Here is a 20,156-nt window from a genome sequence, read left to right as displayed (position 1 = left end):
AATGTTTATATTTTGTATTTAAGAGTGTGAATGTTTAGAGTTATAGATCCAGTTTGTCAATTAAATTGTTAATTAAAGAAGTATCTCTTAAACTTATAAATCTATGACTTCACTTTATGATTCTTAGGTTATTTAGATATTTTGGGCTGTCATTATGCATAAATTGAATGTATTTTGCAGAGGATATACTGTTAATCTAATGTTTTCCTTATAGCCTACATTTTATTCTCTAAATCCTTTCCTATCTAAATTGTACATGCTATATTTTCATCAACTTTTGAACCTGAAAATACTGGCTGTAGAAGTGATCCATTGTCAGTGCTTAAATGCAATGCGTGCCTAGATTCCCAAATTGCATGTTAGTTATGTTTCTGCTCCATTTCCTCCTGTTTTGGCACATACTTTTGTTGTTTATCAGATGGAAATCTCAGTTCATTTCTTCCCCTAGCCTTCTAATGTTCTATGAATCTCTTAAGATATGATTGATAATGGATTTTATACTGCCCCAATATTGGGTGTGAAGACAGGGAGAATAGATAAAAGCCAGCAAATGGCCTGCATGTCATTGGCCTAATGAGGCCCTTAAGTGGCCAAAAGTCCTCATACCAATGGTTTCAGTTTACCTGTGGAGGCTTCACCATTTTAACTGCGTAGACTGGACTCCTACTTCTAAATGACACAGCACCACCACTACTGCTACCAACTGTACTGCTACCAACAGTACTGCCCTACCCCACCAACAAAAACACGCACACACTTTGAAAATGCACAGACATTTAGTTGCATTTTCTTGCCTGCATGCATTTATTTGAGCATGATGGTTGTTAGTTTTGCATATTTTCTTAGTTTGCCTAATTTCCCCCCAGAATTGTCAATTGCTTGGCTTATGACTTATTTCCAGATGCTGAAAGTCTTTTTTAAAACAGGATGAATGGTGAAATTAGCTTCACAAATTTTCATCATAACTGTCTCTCCCTGCAGCCACTGTTGGCACACATGCAGTACAAATGGCTGCAGTGTCAAATTTGGCAGACCTAATTTTATAGATGATTGTTTTCTATAAGTGTTTAGTTACATGATCTGTGATATTAAATGAACTGAGATTAATGCATTCATTATATAGAAAATATTTTATTTTTCATATAAGTGCATTAAAGAATATATGTTATCCTTGATCTAGAGTATTCGGTCCAAGGTTGAACTGACAGTAGGGGACCAACCAAAAGACATTGAACTTTCCTTGACAGCCACATGTCAGGATGGTGTTTCACGCCCTGGTGTTAGAAAGTGTGGTGATCTTAAAATTGGAGACACGGTAAGTGGTCACTTGTTATTCTGTGATAGTTAAGAGTGTCTAGGTATTTTCTTTTTAAGCCATCCTTCATAAAATTTACACAGTTTTAAATTAAGATGATCATCCATAATGAAAGGACAGATGCAACTATGTGATGCCAACGTTACCCTGCCTCAAGTAGTACTTATCTTCCCCACACAGGTGTTGTGTGTGTGTTGTGTGTGTGTGTGTGTACGTACGTACGTACTGTCATGGCTCTCCTGTGTACCTCCCCTATGCCAGATAACACACACAATGCTGCAGATCTGCAAGTTCTGTTCATTCATTCTGTTATGCAATCAATCAGATTAAATGGTTGGAATAAAAAGCATTTTAAAAAATTATTTTAATTCAAATAAATAGATCATTTAAATCAAACAAAATTAATTTGAGTCATAGTTTCAAATGAAATTGACAATTTTTGTCCCTTTCATATTTTGTTCTCATTATTAATGATTTGCATTTGTAAAGTGCATAAATTTTCAAGTTATGAAGTGCTCCAGAAACACTTCTCACTACGTCCATGAAGTTCATTTATCTTAAAGACCACTCCATAATTGTTATGAATCCTGCAACATTCAACTCCTTTCTTCTAATTATCGAACGAGCATGCACTGTTTCTTGTTGATTTGTAGACATGCTCGGCGTGTCCTGTAAGCATTCATCTCTCTGAGTTGAGAGTGTGTTGCTGGAGAAGCACAGCAGGTCAGGCAGTATCCAAAAAGCAGGAGAATCGACGTTCTGGGCATAAGCCCTTCATCAGGAATGAAGAGCATTCATCTGTTTACCATGGCCTTTGCATTCTATCCTCTAGTTCCTGAAAGCAAAGTCTCCAAGGGCTCCTGCTTCTGCCTTTACCTTTCGTACCTTGCAGAATTGTTTAGTTTGTCTGGCTGCCCAGATGGGAAATGCAATGTATTCTTTTCAACTCGCTCTAGCTCAAAATTTATTTTACTGGATCTGAATGTTGATTTGAGAGTTCCCAGTGCTGCAACCTTGTACCTTGTAAAAGTTCAACAAAAGTTCCACTTGTTGATCAGGGGCTTAGCTGAAAATGGGAGTCATGGTGAGTGAAGCTGGAAGGATTTTGGAGGCTGCTATCTGTGAAGGTAGGTGGGGCGAAAGACTGCCTTAGTACTTCAGCACATTGTTGAAGAAATTAAGAACAGAATGAAACAAAAAGCAGCCCTCATTTTTCAATATTTACCCTTCTCTTCACCCCTCTATGTAACCCAGTGCCCCAACATTGTGATTTTATGCTCTCCATCACTTCATGGTTCCTTAGATTCCCTATGGTTCCCCATGTCTTTGTGCCAAACTATAGTCTCCATGCCCCTTTATAGCCATATGTTAATTTGTTGTTAATTCATGCCAACCATGCCCCAATCACCACCCTTTTTCCTGTGCCATCCTATGTTCTCCACGTGAACACTTCAGGACCTGAAAAATTCACTATTTAGAAAATATGGTCATCATTTTAAAAAACCCATTCACTACACTTAATGACTTTTAATCCTTAATAAAACAAGCATTTGAGTTTGTAGTCCCACTGCAGAGTTTATAAGCATATGAAGCTGTCATTGATTTTAAAAAGTTGTGAAACCAATTATGCAGCACTAATCCTGTAATTATAACCTTCTGTTTTTGCCACATGACAGTAAATAGCAAGCATAGTCTTGTTATTTTAAATGCTGCAGACTGTTTTTCAAATTTATAAATGAACAGTTCTGATGGGTCATCAGACTGGAAACTCTGCCTTCTCATCACAGATACTGCTAGACCTTCTGAGTTTCACCAGCAATTTCTGTTTATGTTTCAGATCTGCTGCATCCACAATTCGTTCTTTTATTTCAGTACATATGAACAGATGTTCTCTTGCTTGTTTAACTGGGAACCAGGCTGAATAAGAAAAAGCTCAGAGGGAAAGTGAAAAATGAGGGGATGGAAGCCAGGGGGGCGAGTATCAAAAGAGAATGACGGCTAATATAAAAGCAAGCCAAAAACCTTCAAGAGACATAGAAAGATAAAGTAAAATAAATGGAGAAATTGAACCATTTAGAACCAAAGAGGTGTATTTTGCATGGAGGCAGGGGCATACCTGAGGCCCTAAATGAGTATTTATCATCTGTCCTTCCCAAGGGAAAAGATGGTGCCAAATCCATAGGGGAAGGAAACTTCGTACTGGACTGATTAAAAATCGGTTTAAAGAAGAGGCATTAACAAACTGACTGCACTTAAAGCAGATTAATCAGAAGGATTGGATGAGTTGCATCTGCGAGCTGAAAGGTTGCAAATTGCAGGGGCACTGGACATAATTCTTCTTCAAGATAGGAATGATGCTAGAGAATTGCAAATGTTACACATTTGTTCAAAAAAGTGTGTACAGATAAGCCCAGCAACTACATACTATTCTGGTTAATCTTGGAGGGTGGGAAATCTTTCAGAAATGTTTCAGTGATAGAAGTTAGCAGTCATTTTGATAAATGTGGATTAATTAAGGAAAACTAGCCTGAATTTAAGGACAAATCATTTATTTAGCTTGACGCTTTTGAGGTATATGAGAAGATTCATTGGAGTGTGGTTAGTGTGAAGTATATGGACTTTCAAAAAATGTTTGGTAAAAAGTCGCACTATAGTCTTGTCAGTAGAGTTAAAGCTAATGGAACAGTAAGGATATTGACAGTATGAAAACAGCTGAGTGACAGGGATTGGTGGAGAATGGCTGGTTGCTTTTGGAAAGGCATTAGTAAATGTTAGGACTCTGTAGGGTCAGTATTAGGTTCTTTCTTAATGATCTAGTCTTGGGTTTACATGCCATTATTTCAGACTTTTCAGAGAATACAAAACTTGTAAGTATATGACCTTGGAAGGGGAGAGATAATCATCAAGAGGACATAGACATGGTGATAGAATAGATCAAATGTAGTGCAGCAAAATGTTTAGGTAGAGATAATATAAAATAAAGGAAAGATTGTAAAGTTGGTGTAGGAGTTGAGCAGCCTGGGTTTATGTATACAAATCCGTCAAGGCATCAGGGCAGGTTGATAAAGTGGCTTATACGTCTTGGATTCTGGCCTTTTTAACTTGAGACACGAAATACAAAGGCACGGAGGCTATTGTCATAATTAGGAAGAATTGATTTTGTGACGTTGATTCTGGCTATTTTGGTACTGTAGCAGGAGAAGAAACCTGACTGAGTACTGATGTGGGAGGCAACAACATGCTCAAAGGCGTGAGAGAGGAATGCAGTGATAAAAGCAGAACGGCTGCTAGCACATGTGAAGAAATTGTTCAAAAGCAGCCTGAAGTATCCGAAGTAAAATTCCAAAGCCTGTTCATGCCTAGAAAATGGGTGGTAAACATCAGTACTTCTGACCTTCTTAATTCCTCCCACAATCATTCAATGGAATAAAAAAAGCATTGAGCAACCACAGCATGTGGCCATGGCTTGTTGTATTTATGCAGACTAAAATTTGTTCATGGTTGGTTGCAAATCCTGCATTTAATGTCAGAATGAATTTAGTACCATGATGCTGAGGGCTGTTTGCGCCATAGTATTTTGGTGTATTTTAATCCAAATATATAAGATTTGGATTAAAATAAGGTTAGTTTTCAGTGACCCAAATTTAGCCTAAATAGTATTTGGTGAAAACAGTAGTGACCATGTTAAAGTACATGTTGGAAACAGCTGTGGAAGTTTTAGGAAAATGAGCTTTGCCTGTGTTTCCTTGAGCATGAATAAATGTGTTACACTCACATGAATAAAGGATTAGACAGAACCGTCAATATAATACAAGAGCGTGAATGATGGCTCGATGTATAGTGAAATATAAAAGGATCTATAGGACATCCAGCTGTTCTTCTGCTAATAGCAATTTTTATATTCACTTCAACCATTGTAAGGTTAACTCTATGGAGGCTTTGCCCACTCAGGTTAATGTTAAAATTAACTGCCAGGCCCAAAAGTAGTATCAGATCCTGACCTGCATGATTAAAGAAAGACCTGTAAATATTTGTGGATAATTTAGCTCTTCATCCAGAGGCTGCAGTAAAAATTACATTCAATAGGATATAGTTGGCTTGAAGGCAGGCAGTCTGCCTGGTAGAAATCTCAAGCAGGTCTTTGTTTTTTAAAATAGTGATTAACATAATTAATATCTCCATAACCTTTCAATGGAAGCCCTTTTGTTTTGAGCAAAGTATAATGAAATATTTGCATAAGATATTTTGGAAAGATTGTGTGGTGTTCTGGACTGTGTGTAAATAATCTGCTACATTCAGTTTCGGGCTATACAATTTTGCTGTTCACTCCTTGAGATGCATTGACCAAGATCATTGCTTTTAAGTGCAACAGTGTTAAGTTTGTTGTATCTTTGAACTTCTTTAGTGTTGCTTTCTTTAATAATGTTCTTTCTGTTCAGGTGTCTTTTGATGTCACTGTAGAAGCTAGGAGCTGCCTGGAAGCCCAGACCAGAAATAGCTTCACCATTAAGCCAGTTGGCTTCAAAGATTCACTGAGTATAACGTTTGGTTATATTTGCAACTGTGACTGCACAAGTGGGATGCAAGCCAGCAGCTCCAAGTGCAATGGTAATGGAACCTATGAGTGTGGGATCTGTAAGTGTGATCCAGGCTTTCTGGGAGCCAATTGTGAATGCCAGGATGGAGAAACCAGTAATGTATTCCAGACGTTCTGCCATGAAGCAGAGGGAAGACCGATCTGCAGTGGCAGAGGGGAATGCAGCTGCAACCAGTGTGTCTGCTATGAGAGTGAGTTTGGAAGGATTTATGGGACTTTCTGTGAATGTGATGACTTCTCATGCGCGAGGCACAAGGGCATACTCTGTTCAGGTAAGTTCAAATTCTACATGTTTAATTCCAGTACAGTATGATTTCTGTTTGCATTAACCTTTTATTATTTTGTTCTGTGGGAAAGATAGCTATCTATATCTGGGAATTTTGAGTGACATGGATAATCTGGCACGATTTTTCAGAAATTTAGTGCCTATGGCAAATTAGTGCTGAGTCCTGTCTTCTGCACTCCCCACCATCCTTTACCCTTACTCCCACAATAACATCTCATCTGGTATTTGTCATGGGTTAATCTCTGGAAGCACGCCTGAAACTAGAGGTTGTAATAATAAGTTTCACCATGTTTTGCTTTAAAACGAATGCCATTCAATAGATTTTAATCTTGTGAAATACCTAATTTCTTATAAAGGCAAACATTTATGTTCATAACTCCATATCAAAAGCAGTTAATCTTTTAATCTCTTTGATCTGGAATCAAACTGGAGTTAAATGCCAGTGTCTTCCATTCGGGTGCAAGTCTACTGGGAGGTAGGTAGAATGTAATGTGGGAATTCTATGAAACACTGCCACATAATTTAATGGATAGTAACTTAAAAGGAAAGCTGTTGTAATTGTTTCTACTGGAACAAAATTTTAAAATATTTGTATTTGCAGCAGGTTAAAGTCTTCTCATATGAATCAATGATTGTGAAAGGTGAGGCAGAGAATGGAGAATATGCTTTGGCAGTTGACATGTACAAGAATGGCTCCCCAAGATAGGGTAAAGCTGTTGGACTCAACAATCAATACCAACTTCACATTTCACACTCAAATAGTCAAGAGCACAATGTATTGACATTGACAAGACAGGGAATGCAATGAGAAGCAGCTACAAACCCCGTTTAGGTTAATATCAATAATGGGAAAAATAATAGGAAGAATAACTTTCTAATTTAGTGTAGAGGTATAGCAATACCATAGTAATAAAATCAACTAGCTTTGGGTGCAGCTGATTCTGTCATCAAAAATGTAAACCTTTTAGGGATGTTCCACTTACCTATTTATGTGTAATTCTCCATTATAAATCTTGCATATCTCTGCATTAATCCTGCATTTAATGTCATAGAACATAACACGCAGTACAGGCCCTTCGGCTCTCGATGTTGCACCGCCCTGTCATTGAATTAAACCAAAGTTTAGAAAAACCAGGATAGACCAGGTAACAAGTTTATTACAAAAATAAGCAATTGTACATCTAAGAGCTCCATGTTGATGCAATAATGAGTTTAGTGTCTTAGAGGAAAGATTTTTGGATCTCCACTATTCCTATAGTAAACACTCACATCAGAATTAAATATAAGCATGTAACATTTCCTAATAGGAGGAACAATAGAGATTACAGGTAAAACAAAAGGTTTATCTGATTTCTGCTGGCTACACATTTGGGCAAATTAATGGCAAATAAAATTTGTAATGTGCAATGAACAGTTTTGCATTTCGGTCAAAATGTGTACATCATAAACATATGCTAAATGGAATTAAATTTAGGGAGAATTTAAAACGGTCTTGAAAGTGATAGACTCATCACTGCCAAAGTTGAAACTCTGAATATTGAGGCTGCATTTGAAACCTTGTGTGCAGTAATGAGCATTTCATCTTAGAAACTTATAAAACTGTGAGGTGTACTTTCACAAGTTTCCTATATGAAGAGAGATTTGAGAAGTTAGGATCTTTAAGACTGAGAAGGCATGTTTTGATAAACTTCAAGATAGAAAGAGTTACAATAAATTTAATGGTGACATTACTTCCATTGATTGGTAAGACAAGGGGGAACACAACTGCAAAAACAAACATGAAATGGGACACCAGAAAAAAAATGTTTTTATTCAGAATAGTTAGTGTATGAAATTCTCTGCCAAAAATCTTCATTTAATGTGGAAGTTATCCCTTTAAATTGGAATTAGGCACTTGCATAAAAAAGTGAGACACTTAAGGTTGAAGAAAGCAAACATAAAATCTGGATCAAAATATTGTCATTTTCTAATTCAACAAAAGTTAAATTAATGAATATGAATGTAGTACGTGAAAAACACATTTAAGTTATCCATTAGAAAGGGACATCTGTATCTAAGAGTAACAAGGATAATCTGTTCGATAGTGTATAGAAACAAAATCATTGGAAGTGTTCAAATGTGGAGGATTTCTGCAACAAATGGTTAGACTGATAGAATACTAGATCAACCAAATACTGTTATTGCTGTTTGTGTAAATTACTGCCAGTTCATAGCACGTGAAGCATTTTTTTTAAACAAATGAGTTTGTATTATCTAAATACGAAGGTCATGAAATTGAGTCAAATAAAACCATGCTAATGTTACAGAAAAACTGAATTTGAAAAACATTTATCTAGACAGTTGTGGCCACCATCAGCATAAACCTCAGATTGGCTATGACTGGCTGGGGCTGAAAATGTGTTGCTGGAAAAGCGCAGCAGGTCAGGCAGCATCCAAGGTACAGGAGAATCGACGTTTCGGGCATAAGCCCTTCTTCAGGAAACTGGCTGGGTACTAGTGTGATATGTGGATGCTGCAAGCTTTCAAATGAGCAGATTATGAAGTTAAACAACTGCTAATGTGGATTTGATGAATGACCGACCATATCATCTACAGTAGTCCAAGTCACTTAATATCTTTTAAACACGCGCTATGAACATGTACTCAGCTGCATGCTGGTCTCCCCGTAAGTAGATTAAAAAGTTAACTGTCCATTTGGAGAGGTGCTTTTGACTTGCTTTTGGGATGCAGAATTAGTGAAATTATTCTTCGTTGTTGAAGGAGTTTTATTAACATTCGGATTTTCAAGCAAGCTTTGTTATTGACAAAGATGTCGGAGTGGTTGGTTAACCTACTGGGGAGAAACTTTGCTTCATTAACACTGGCAATAGTTGCAGTCCTTTTGAGACAAGTGTTATAGTGCTGTTGGAGGCTGTGAGGCATAATGTATCTGTCTCCTGGGCTGCAGCAATACTTGGAAGTGGCACACAGACAATAGAGAGGAGAAGCAATGTGCAGAAAGTGATGCTGAGCTCAACTTGAAAGTTTTCACAGTTTAGTATCTCTGGTGGTGGCTGCGCTATCAGATCAATGGGTGGTTCTTCTTTATTAGAGAGCTGGTATAGCTTCAACCTGAGGCAGTAGCTCTTGGGTATTTGATAGCAGACAAGCAGAAAGGAAGGATTGGGTGAAGAACAGTGGGGGGCACACCATTTGCAACTTACGTTTCCTATCAAATAGCAGAATGATGGGGAAATGGGATTTGAGTAGGAGCATAACCTAAAAGAAGCCTACATGGCAGTCAAAGAACATTGCCAGTGGGCTAAATTACCTCATTGCAGGAAGTCAGACTTCATTGCAAAAGGTGTCATGCCATCAGGATCTGCCAGTCAAATACCACCATCTGGAAGTTTCCCTCCAAACCTCAGCATCCTATCTTGGAAATATATTGCCATTCCTTCAGTGCTGCTGAGTCATAATCCTGAAACAAACTCTCCAGCAGCATTTTGGGTGTACCTACCTTAAAGGGTCTGCAGCTGTTCGAGAAAGCAGCTCACAGTGGTGAGGTAGCACTGTTACCTCAGTGGTTAGCACTGTTGCCTCACAGTGCCGGGGTCGCAGGTTCGATTCCCGCCTCGGGCAACTGTCTATGTGGAGTTTGCATGTTCTCTCCTGTGTCTGTGTGAGTTTCCTCCGGGTGCTCCGGTTTCCTCCCACGATCAGGTGAATTGACCATCCTAAAATGCCCATAGTGTTCAGGGATGTGTAGGTTAGGTGCGTTAGTCCATGGTAAATGTAGAGTACTAGAGGAATGAGCCTGGGTGGGTTTCTCTTCAGAGTGCCAGTGTACACTTGTTGGGCTGAAGGGCCTGTTTCCTCACTGTAGCAATTTGTATTAAAAAAGAAAATACCACCTTCTCAAGGGCATTTAGAAATGGGAAATAAAGCTGGCCCAACCAGTGAAGCTCACATCCCAAGCATGAATAAGAAATCTGATTGGCTGGCAGCTCCTGATGTGCTGACAGTGTATAAACTCAATACTGCAGGCAGGCTCTTGAAGGAGAGAGCGTGAATCCTGATGTCAGGTTATCCTTTTATTTACTCATGGGACGTGAGTGTTCTGGTGGGGCCAGCATTCATTGCCCATCCCTAGTTGCCATTGAAGGTGGTGGTGAGCTGCTTTCTTGAACTGCTGCAGTCCATGTGCAGTAGGTAGATGCACAATGCCCTTAAGGAGGGAATTCCATATTTTGACCCAGTGACAAGGTAAAGTCAGGATGGTGAGTAGCTTGGAGGAGAATGTCCAGCTGATAGTTTTCCCCTGTATCTGCTGCTACTGTCTTTCCCGATGGAAATGGTTGTGGGTTTGGAAGGCGCTGTCTAAGAATCTTTGGTCGAATTTCTGTAATGCATCTTTGTAGATAGCAGCAACAGTGTGTATTGATATTAGTGGTGCACAGAGTAGATGTTTGTGGATGTGACACAGGGGGTGTCGGGAGGTTTCCCTAACCAAGCCACCCCTCCCCCCAACACCATTTTATTCTTTTTTTAAAAACAAACATGGACTGCCCACTGTACCAACTGTATTTGGTATGGGTCGTGTTTTACCAGCGCAAGTTGAGTTCTCAATGAGCTCAGTTGATCCTAAATATTTTTTCTGGATTGCGGGTGGGCTGCTAATTTTGACTCCTGTCCACCCATTCTGAATTTGGATAGAGAACTTGAGAGCAGGTGGGTACGTGTTTGGCTAGCCACCTGGCCAACATTACATGCCCGTGTACCAAAAACGCATGCAATTGGGGCATGTCATTTCAAATTCACTGTCTCCCTGAAACCTCTAGTGATGTCAGATCCAACAACCTCAGTCTCTCTGCAGAGCACCATCTCCTCCAGAGGGCTCAATTAATGCAAGCATGCCTAACCGTCAGTTTTTCTGCACCCTATGTTAATAGCCCACCTTGTCCTGCAAGAGAGAGAAAGGGATGTCAGTGAGCTGGTGAGTGTATTTTCATTATTTTTGGCTGATCTACCAGTTATAGTTAGATAACATAAATGTTGTGGAAGCTGTGAGAGGTGGGTGTGCAGCTGCCAGCATTAGTACATTTGTGAAAGTAATATGGAGCATCTGAATGTTGGGTTTGAATTATGGGTGAGTAATGAATGTGTGGTGCGTTGAGCAGCAGGAGATGGGGAGCAGTATGTAGGAGATGTCATCGGCAGATATATTCACTTATCTTGAGGGCCTTGTGAAGTATAGGGTGTGGTGAGGTCACACCTGAAGTACTGTGTACAGATTTCATCTCCTTACTTGAGAAAGGAGGTACTGGCACTGGTTTGGGTGCAGAGGAGGTTCACTAGGTTGATTCCAAAATTGAGAAGTTTGCCTTATGAGGATTGAGTAGACTGATACTATATTCATTAGAATTTGGAAGAAAGAGGGTGTATTTTATAGAAACGTATAAAGGGAGTAAATAAGATAGGAACAGGGAAGTTGTTTCCATTTGCAGGTGAAACTAGAACTCTGGTGTATAGCCCCAGGATAAGGGGGGCAGATTTAGGACTGAGTTAAGGATGACCTCCTTCACCCAAAGGGTTGTCTATGAAGAGATCAGCCGTGATCTTATTGAATGGCGGAGCAGGCTGGATAGGCCAGATACCTATTCCTGCTCCTGTTTCTTATGTTCCTATATTGAACATCTTCCCATATTGCAGCTGAATTCCAGGAATTGACTTCTGTGGCTATCTCCCTTTTCATTATACATGTTGAGTGTTTCTAACCCATTCAGGAAAGATACATCTTTCTTCTTTCTGGCTAAATTACTCGTGTCTCCAATGCAGCACTAGAACACCTGAAGGCCCCTAAGGCTTGTTGCTGTGCCTGCCTTTCCATCCAGATCTTTCAATGATAATTGGAGTCCAGTTGCTTGAGAGATGCACTCTTTTAAGAGGGAGAGCCTGTGCTTCTGATCGGCTAGCTAGGGGTTGCACTTAACCACACATGATGCTGATACTCTGCTTGAATGTGCAGCCAGAGAAGTCTGCATTCCATCTGCAAGCTGAAATCATTTAGATAAGGCAGCAGTATTCAGATAAATCATTGCTGCTTCTTGTTCTTGGCTTATCTTAAGGTTTTGTGATTTTTACTTTTGCTGTCTGCAGTAAAAAAAACTTGTTTTTTTTATAAATGTCTGTTTTCAACTTGCACAGAAATGTTTAAGGTGCATTGGTGACATTGTGGATGATATTTTGGATAAATTATGAATTTATTTTGAGTAACTAGTTTCTTTAGCAGTCTGTTTATATGTCTAGCTACAGATGCTCAAACTGAGGAATCACACTCACCTCTGTAATTTAATGTTCTTACCATCTGCTATATATTTGCAGAGGAAATTTCCTGCTTCTTGTACTTGCACTTCCAAACAATGTGTAGATATTGTGACTGAGAATTTGGATTTGAACCCAAAATCTGTAGTAAATCAGTGAAAACTTCACAATCCTGCAGACCCTAACCAAGGTTCTCTCTCATTCAAATTTTATAAAACATTGAAATGCAACTTGCGAGTTTATTCTCACTGAACTGTGGCCAGCTCTGATATCAGTTCAGACTACAGGAAGATCCTCTTGAAGGAAAAGTACATATACTGAAAGGTAATATGTAATTTACCTGAGAATTATTGATAAGAATGGGGCACAAAATTCCTTATGCAAATTATAGAACCAAAATGTGCTGCTAAACTTAAAACAGCTGCAAAAATGCTTGTTGCAACATTATTAATTCAAGATATATACTTTTGAAAATCTATTTTTCAGAAGAGTGAAAGTTGAAATCTACTTAACACCATCAATAGTATAGTGTTAATTTATAGTTATATTTAAAACCAACATATAGTGACTTTATTGGTCTGTTTAAAGTAAATTAGAAAATCAAATGATTTGGAAGTACATATTGTTTTGTGTTCTAAGTTGCCCTGTAGAAGCCATCACTTGTGTGGTATCAGGACTGAGATTTAATTTAAAGACCAATTATTATCTTATATTTAAGTAGCTGTTTGTTTCTGTACATTTTAAGACATTGAATAACCCAGTTACACAGAAATCATGAAGCACTACGATGTTTTTAACTTGACAATGCTTTCCAGTTAACAAGATGGTGTCCAGTTAATCTCAATAATTGAGTACTTTAGCCTGAATTAATTTTAGTTTGATATATAACTTCGTTTATATTATTTTCAAAAACTAAATCCAAATTTGTATCTCCATCTCTTTTGTTTGTATCGAAGAAAGTCTAAATAAAGCATCGAAACATAATCTCAAGATTGAACTGATGTTAGCAGGAAGTAAGGTTATGAGGGGTCTGAGGCTGAAAGAAGTGCCTTTGTGTTCTGCTACCAGCAAAAATCTAATTCATGCAAACTATTAGAATACAACTACTGGTAAACATTGCTGTATTGTTCATTCTTCATTTCAGAGCTTTTTGTTTATTTTTAATTGTTTTTTATCAAGATAATTCTGAGGGAGCACACCAAATATTTGATATATACAGTGCTTTTCTTTCAAATATGTTTGGATTTTGGCTTTTGTGTATTTCCTAATTTGACCATTTCAAATTAGACTTCAAGATAGCTATGCAGTTAATAGTCCTGCATGTTAAATTAGGGACTATTATGGCAAGAGGTTATGACATGACTTAGTCACACATTGACGCTCAAACTAAGCTTGACGTGGTGATTGAAGGATCTCTTATCCCTCCAGAGATATATGATATGGAAGAGTATTGGCAGAAGCCTGAAAATCATCACTGTCCTCATTATAATTCTATAATTCAACTAATTGTTTCAAAGGAAAATAATAGGCTGTATCAAATCATCTGCCATATGATCTGTTGTCTGAATTAGAAAATAGGGCTTGAAATTAGTCGGGAACTGTTGCTTTGGCAATGAACTAACAAATGAACTGCTAACAAATAGATCTGAAAGGAATAATATAATGATCTTTTTTAAATTATCAATAATTCTTTCTAAGTATGCTGAACATTGTCCATCTTATTTTGGATTATATTTTCAGTCTATTTATGCTGCCACAGTACGTATCAAATCCCAAATTTCAAAAGAACATTAAGCATGTCATTCAGTGCATCAGGCTTCATTCTTGAACAAATCTTGCATATTTGGTTAAGCACAGACTTGTCCACATGCCTTGAAAGAGTTGACTAAATATAATTGAGCAAATGAAAATAAAGGTGTGAGGGCTTGCCCTCAACCCCAAACTGAATAAAGGCAACTGGTGGTAAGTCTCTTCCAAAATGGAAAAATGGAACTTGCTGCTTCAATTACCTGGCTGTCCCCATTGATACACCCACTTAATATAAAACAATGAGTCCTAATGACTGAGTAGGACCACAATAGTTTTTAATCTGAAATGATCATAGCCTGTGCCAGGGAGCTTTCGATCACTTCTACAGATCAGAGGTTTGGGGTGGGTGGTGTTGCTAGGCTCCCTGTAACAAACTGTCCAGCTTCTATACCCTCATACCCCAATCAGACCAAAAACTTCGACCTCAGCTCATAAGGCAAGCTAACCTGCCATACAGATTAGTCAGTTGGCATTTATATGTGGCAATGTTGGTGTGTGGGGTGTTCTTTGCTCTGACTATGAAATACCATGTTGCAAATTTGACCTTGATTGGGTCCTTAGCAAATTAATTGTGTGCCTGACTCCATAAAGCAGATTGATGACAGGGGTGACAAAATTACAGATGAGCCTTCCCTTACTGAAGGGAGTGAAGTGGGCAGAATTCGACAATGTGGAAAGGTGGTGAATCTTTGAGGAATTTGTTTTTATTACTTGAGAGTTATTTTTATTTGCTTTGTAACCCAACAGCTGTATAGATGATGGTGTTGAATGCTCTACTGTTATGGACCAGACCAAATCCTCAAACTATATTAAGAAGATAGGCTAGACACTAACTTTGTTTCTTAATTTAAAGATAAGTGTAAGGCATTGTGTGCTGGATGCAACTCAATTGGTCAAACTGCCAGGCTTGAAACAAAACACACTTTATGAATATGGTACAAATAAAATGCAGACTAAACAGAAGGAAAATAATTGGCTTAACTGTAACTATTGAAATGCTTAACAAAATAATATATGTATTAACTACTACTAGTTAACTGTTCCACTATAGTAACATCCCTTAAACATTCTCTTGGCAAAGGCAAATTCAGTAAAATAGATTGTCTCCCTGCAATTCTAGGAGCAGAAAGAAAACCCCAGCTTTTCGCTGTATCAGAGAGAAAAATAAAACTTTCCACATCCAGCTTCAAGACCCCAGCAACTGCTACTGAAGGCTAAATGTTTTTAAAAAATCATGTTTCTGAGGGAACTTAACCCCTACCCATTCATGCTGCTTCTGTTGTTCCAACTTTAAAACAAAACCAAGGCTTTGAGCTGTTCACTTTATTGACTTAGGAGCAGACTACTCTACACCTCTGTCACAACCTTTTCTTTTTTGAAAAAAATAGGACAAAATAAGTGAGTGTATTCACTTTTTAATGAGGACAGTGACAAGCTTCATCCACCCGATGATCATTTAAACAGAGAATTGATATCTAGTTCTTCCCATGTGCCTAGATGAATTAGTAATGATTGCAAATGTATGGTAATAAGGTCCTTGACATCACCTAGCCATTGAAAGCTCAAGGGGTAAGTCAGACATTCTCTTGCTCAAAGTTAAAAATCTCTTTTTTTTTCCAAAATTTCTCTTCATTGCCCACATCACTCAAGGGTAGGGAAAATTGTCATTTCTTCCTAGTTGTGCAGTTATGTATTTTGATGATCACTTCAATCATGCCTAACTTCCATGTATGTGGTGCATTACATAGGGCATGGAAAAATATGCATTTGACTGTAGCAACACTTTATATATACACCAACTTGTACACATATGGACTAATTTATAGAATTACTACAAATCTTTTTAATCTGATTTCTATTTTATTCTGGCAGAAACTAACTTGATTAAGCACATTTACATTGTTGACCTCCTAATGTTTACATACTTAAGTCTTTGAATGTATCTCTAAAATATGCAAGTGCTAAGATACATGGCAGTCTTTCCACAGACACTGTTTCACTTATCTGATTATCCTTTCTCTTTGGACATTTTTCAATGGCTGGAACTCATTGTTGCTGTGATAACTAATTTGGAATTTTATAGGGGTTCACTGTGGTGTGAATTGAATTTTACAAAACACAGGCTTTGGATTATGCAGAGCAGAACACAAGGTATCTGTGGAGAAAGCTGATGATTAAGTTATGATGCTCTATGTAGGAAAATGTCATTGAGAGAAGAGCCTCATGGGTTAATCACAGCAGTGTTACAGTGCAGAAGGAGGTCATTCTTCCAATGAGCATTATGACCACATTTACTTTATTGAGAAAAAGAAGAGAATACAAATCTCGTAAACGGCCTGAAACTCGCACTCAGCTTTCCTATTCTTTTTCATTAACTATGCCTACACAAAAGTTTACATGATCTGAAATTCAGAAATACCTTTGGTAATTCATTGGAATCCATCATCAGTAACCAACCTTAATTTACAGCCTCCCAAATAAACTCAGTGCTGACCGTATGCTGAGAACGTGCACAAGAAAATCATTATCAACAGAAGGTGTAAAGAGCAACTTTTACGAATTTTTTATACATAACAATGTTTGAGTTGTAGAATCTATCTCCTGATGGAATAATTGTGTAAGGTTATTTGGAGCAAGACTTCAATTATATAATCTCTGCAGTGCAGAAAGAGGACATTCAGCCCATCAGGTCTACACCAACCCTTCGAGCACCCCATCCAAACCCCAAACCCTACTCTATCTCTGCATTTACTATGGCTAATCTACCTAACCCACACATCCCTGTTCACCACAGACAATTTAGCATGGCCAATTCACCAACTCTGCACATCTTTGGACTGTGGGAGGAAACCAGAGCACTCGGTAGAAACCCATGCAGATGTGGCAAGAATGTGCAAACTTGCATTTATTGTCTTAAAATCCCAATAATATCAAAAGAAAGAAGATAAAGCAATAGGATGTATTTGTGTTTAAAGAAAATGTTTACTGATACATATACTGTTAGCCATTAAGTACTTTTGAAAGATCTTGTAGGCAGTTCTGTACAACATAGGTTTGAACCAGTGACAGAAGAGTGCACTCATTCATGAGAACATATGTTCTTTGCATTTTTAACATCCTTACGGCATGTTTATTACCAACTTATGTCATGTTATGGTTAGTTTTGTTGTAGGTGTTGACTTCTAATCAGAGCCGCTGACATGGTCTAAAATCGTCATAGCTAAAATCGTGTTTAAAGTCTGAACTAGTGTTTGTACTTCACTTCTAGAGGTGTTCTGAGGTTGCTATTTCATTCATCAAAACATTTTTTGTTCCTTGACATTCCTATCTCTTGTCTTGAAACACACCGTTGTACACTAAAAGGCCCCATATGCTATTCTTTTAATTCAGTCTGGCTTTTCTACAGCCTTGCACTGCGAACTTACAACTGTATTTCTGTTATAAATGATAGTTAATTTACCAGGCAATTATGTTCATTTGACAGTAATCAAATAGTTGAGTTTTGCTGAGATTTGAGGTTAGTGTCTGTGTAATACAACCCTCAGGACATGGTTTTGGCATTCTTAAAAAATTGTACACTGTGCGAGTAATTATACTTATAGGACAATAGGAGTAGAAGTGGGATATTTGACTTCTTGAGCCTGATTCACCACTCAACTAGATCATGACTGGTGTACAGGCTCAACCTAATTTTCCTGCATTGCCCACTACTCCTTAGACTTTCAGACATTAAAAATATTGTCTATTTCTATCTTAAATCTACTCAAGACTAAGCCTCCGCACCTGTTGGGAAAGAAAATTCCAAAGAATTACAATTCCCCTGAAAGGTGAAGGGATTCCACCTCATCTCAATTCAAAATGGCCTAGCTCTTATTCTGAGACTCTGGTTCCAATTCCTCCAACCAAGGGAAATAGTTTTCCTGCACTAACCCTGACAGGCCTGTAGTAAGTTATGAACATGAATAGTAAGTCATGAACTTAGGTTTCTATGATCATCAACATTTTCCAATCTCTCAACAGTAAAGAAATACTTTGAGGTTGTTGTGCAGTGATAGTGTCCCTATTTCTGAGACAGGAGGCCTGGGTTCAAGTCTTGCATGTTCCAGGTGTGCGTAATAGAATTTCTGAAAAGGCTGCATAGCAAATATCTATAAAGCAGACCCTACTCTTTTTTTCTTTTAAAAATAAAAGCAGATCCTGTATAAAAAGAAATAAAGCACTCCCTGGCACTGGTTTCCAAGCAGTGCAGTAGTACTGTCTGCACCTTTTGTAGAAGAAGGTCCGGATTCAAGTCCTGTCTATACCAGATGTCATTGAACAGGTCAATTAAAAATATCTACACAACCTCTCACAGTTTACAAAACTCTGGAGTTAAAAATTTGTATTCATTTGTGGGATGTAGGCATCGCTGGCTGACCAGCATTAATTGTCAATCCCTCATTGCCTTTGAGAAGGTAGTGGTGAGCTGCCTTCATGAACCACTGCAGGCCACCTGCTGTGCGTTGACCCACAATATCATTAGGGAGGATACCGTTCCAGTGACAGTGAAGGAAGGTGACATATTTCCAAGTTAGGACATGAATGGCTTGATGGGAAACTTGCAGGTAGTGGTTTTATCATGTATCTGCTGCGTGTTTTTTCAGGTGGAAGTAGTTGGGGTTTGAAAGGTGCTGTCTGCAGTGCAACTTATGGATTGTGCACACTGCTGCTACTGAACTTCGGTGGTGGAGGGAGTGAATGCTTGTGGATGTGTTGTCTATGAAATGGGCTGCTTTGTCCTGGATGGTATCAAGCTTCTTGATTGTTAGTGGAGCTGCATTCATCCAGCTAAGTGGAGAGTATTCCATCACATTCCTGACTTGTGTCATGTAGATAATGGACAGGCGGTGAGTTATTTGCCACAGTATTCCTACCCTCTCGTATGCTCATAGCCAGGGTGGCGAGTCCAGTTTAGTTTCTGGTCAATGGTTGCCTCCAGGATGTTGATTAGTGGGGATTTTGGTGATGTAACACCATTGAATGTCAAAGGGCAGTGCCTCTTATTGGTGATGGTCATAGATTGGCATTGGTTTGGCACAAATATTAGTTGCCAATATTAGGCTAAACCTGAGTATTGTCCAGAACTTGTTGCATTTGAACATAGACTGCTTCAGTATCTGAGGAGTCACAAATTGTGCTGAATATTGTGAAAACATCAGTGAAATCTCCAATTCTAACCTTGTGACGGAGGGAGAATCATTGAAGCAGCTGCAGATGGTTGCGTCGAAGAAGATAATACTCTTGAGGAACGCCTGCAGTGATGTCCTGGAGCTGAGAAGACTCACCTCCAATAACCATGACTATCTTCCTATGTGTCAGGTATGACTCCAAACACTGGAGGGCTTGCTCCCGATACCCATTGATTCCAGTTTTGCTTATGCTCCTTGATGCCACATTCTGTCAAATGCAGCCTTGATATCAAGGACTGTCACACTCGCATCACCTCTAGAATTAAGCTCTCTTTTTGTCCATGTTTGAATTAAGGCTATAATGAGGTTAGAAACTGAGTGGCCCTGGTGGAATCCAAACTGGGTATCACTGAGCAGGTTATTGCTGAGCAAGTGCTGCACTGTTGATGACACCTTCCATCACTTTACTGATGATCAAGAGTAGACAGATGAGTTGGTAATTGGCTGGGTTGGTTTGTCCTGTTTTTTATGTACAGGACATATCTGGGCAAATTTCCACACTGTCAGGTAGATACCAGTGTTGTAACTGTACTGGAAGACCTTGGCTAAAGGAGCATCAAGTTCTGGAGCAGAAGCTTTCAGTACTGTTGCTGACATGTTGTCAGGGCCCATAGACGT

The 20,156-nt window shown here is 38.5% G+C and overlaps 1 protein-coding gene across 6 annotated transcripts in view; it reads left to right on the top strand.

The window, feature by feature from the left end:
• The window catches only part of itgb5 (integrin, beta 5), a 142,056-nt gene that overhangs the window by 58,236 nt on the left and 63,664 nt on the right, over nt 1-20,156 (top strand). For all 6 annotated transcript variants that reach the window (XR_015757708.1, XM_087989118.1, XM_043693954.2 and 3 more), the window contains 2 exons: nt 1,181-1,315; nt 5,755-6,184. Coding sequence is in view for 5 of the 6 variants with exons in the window: in XM_087989118.1 (XP_087845244.1) it covers nt 1,181-1,315; nt 5,755-6,184 (565 nt within the window). In the remaining variant the exon portion in view is untranslated. The remainder of the gene's footprint in view (nt 1-1,180; nt 1,316-5,754; nt 6,185-20,156) is intronic.

This window comes from Chiloscyllium plagiosum, unplaced genomic scaffold (assembly GCF_037043375.1).
Source record: "Chiloscyllium plagiosum isolate Xiang-an unplaced genomic scaffold, Cpla_swu_hap1 HiC_scaffold_7, whole genome shotgun sequence".
Lineage (NCBI taxonomy): Eukaryota > Metazoa > Chordata > Chondrichthyes > Orectolobiformes > Hemiscylliidae > Chiloscyllium > Chiloscyllium plagiosum.
The sequence above is the reverse complement of the archived record's forward strand: the minus strand, read 5'-3'. Positions and strand labels throughout refer to the sequence as shown.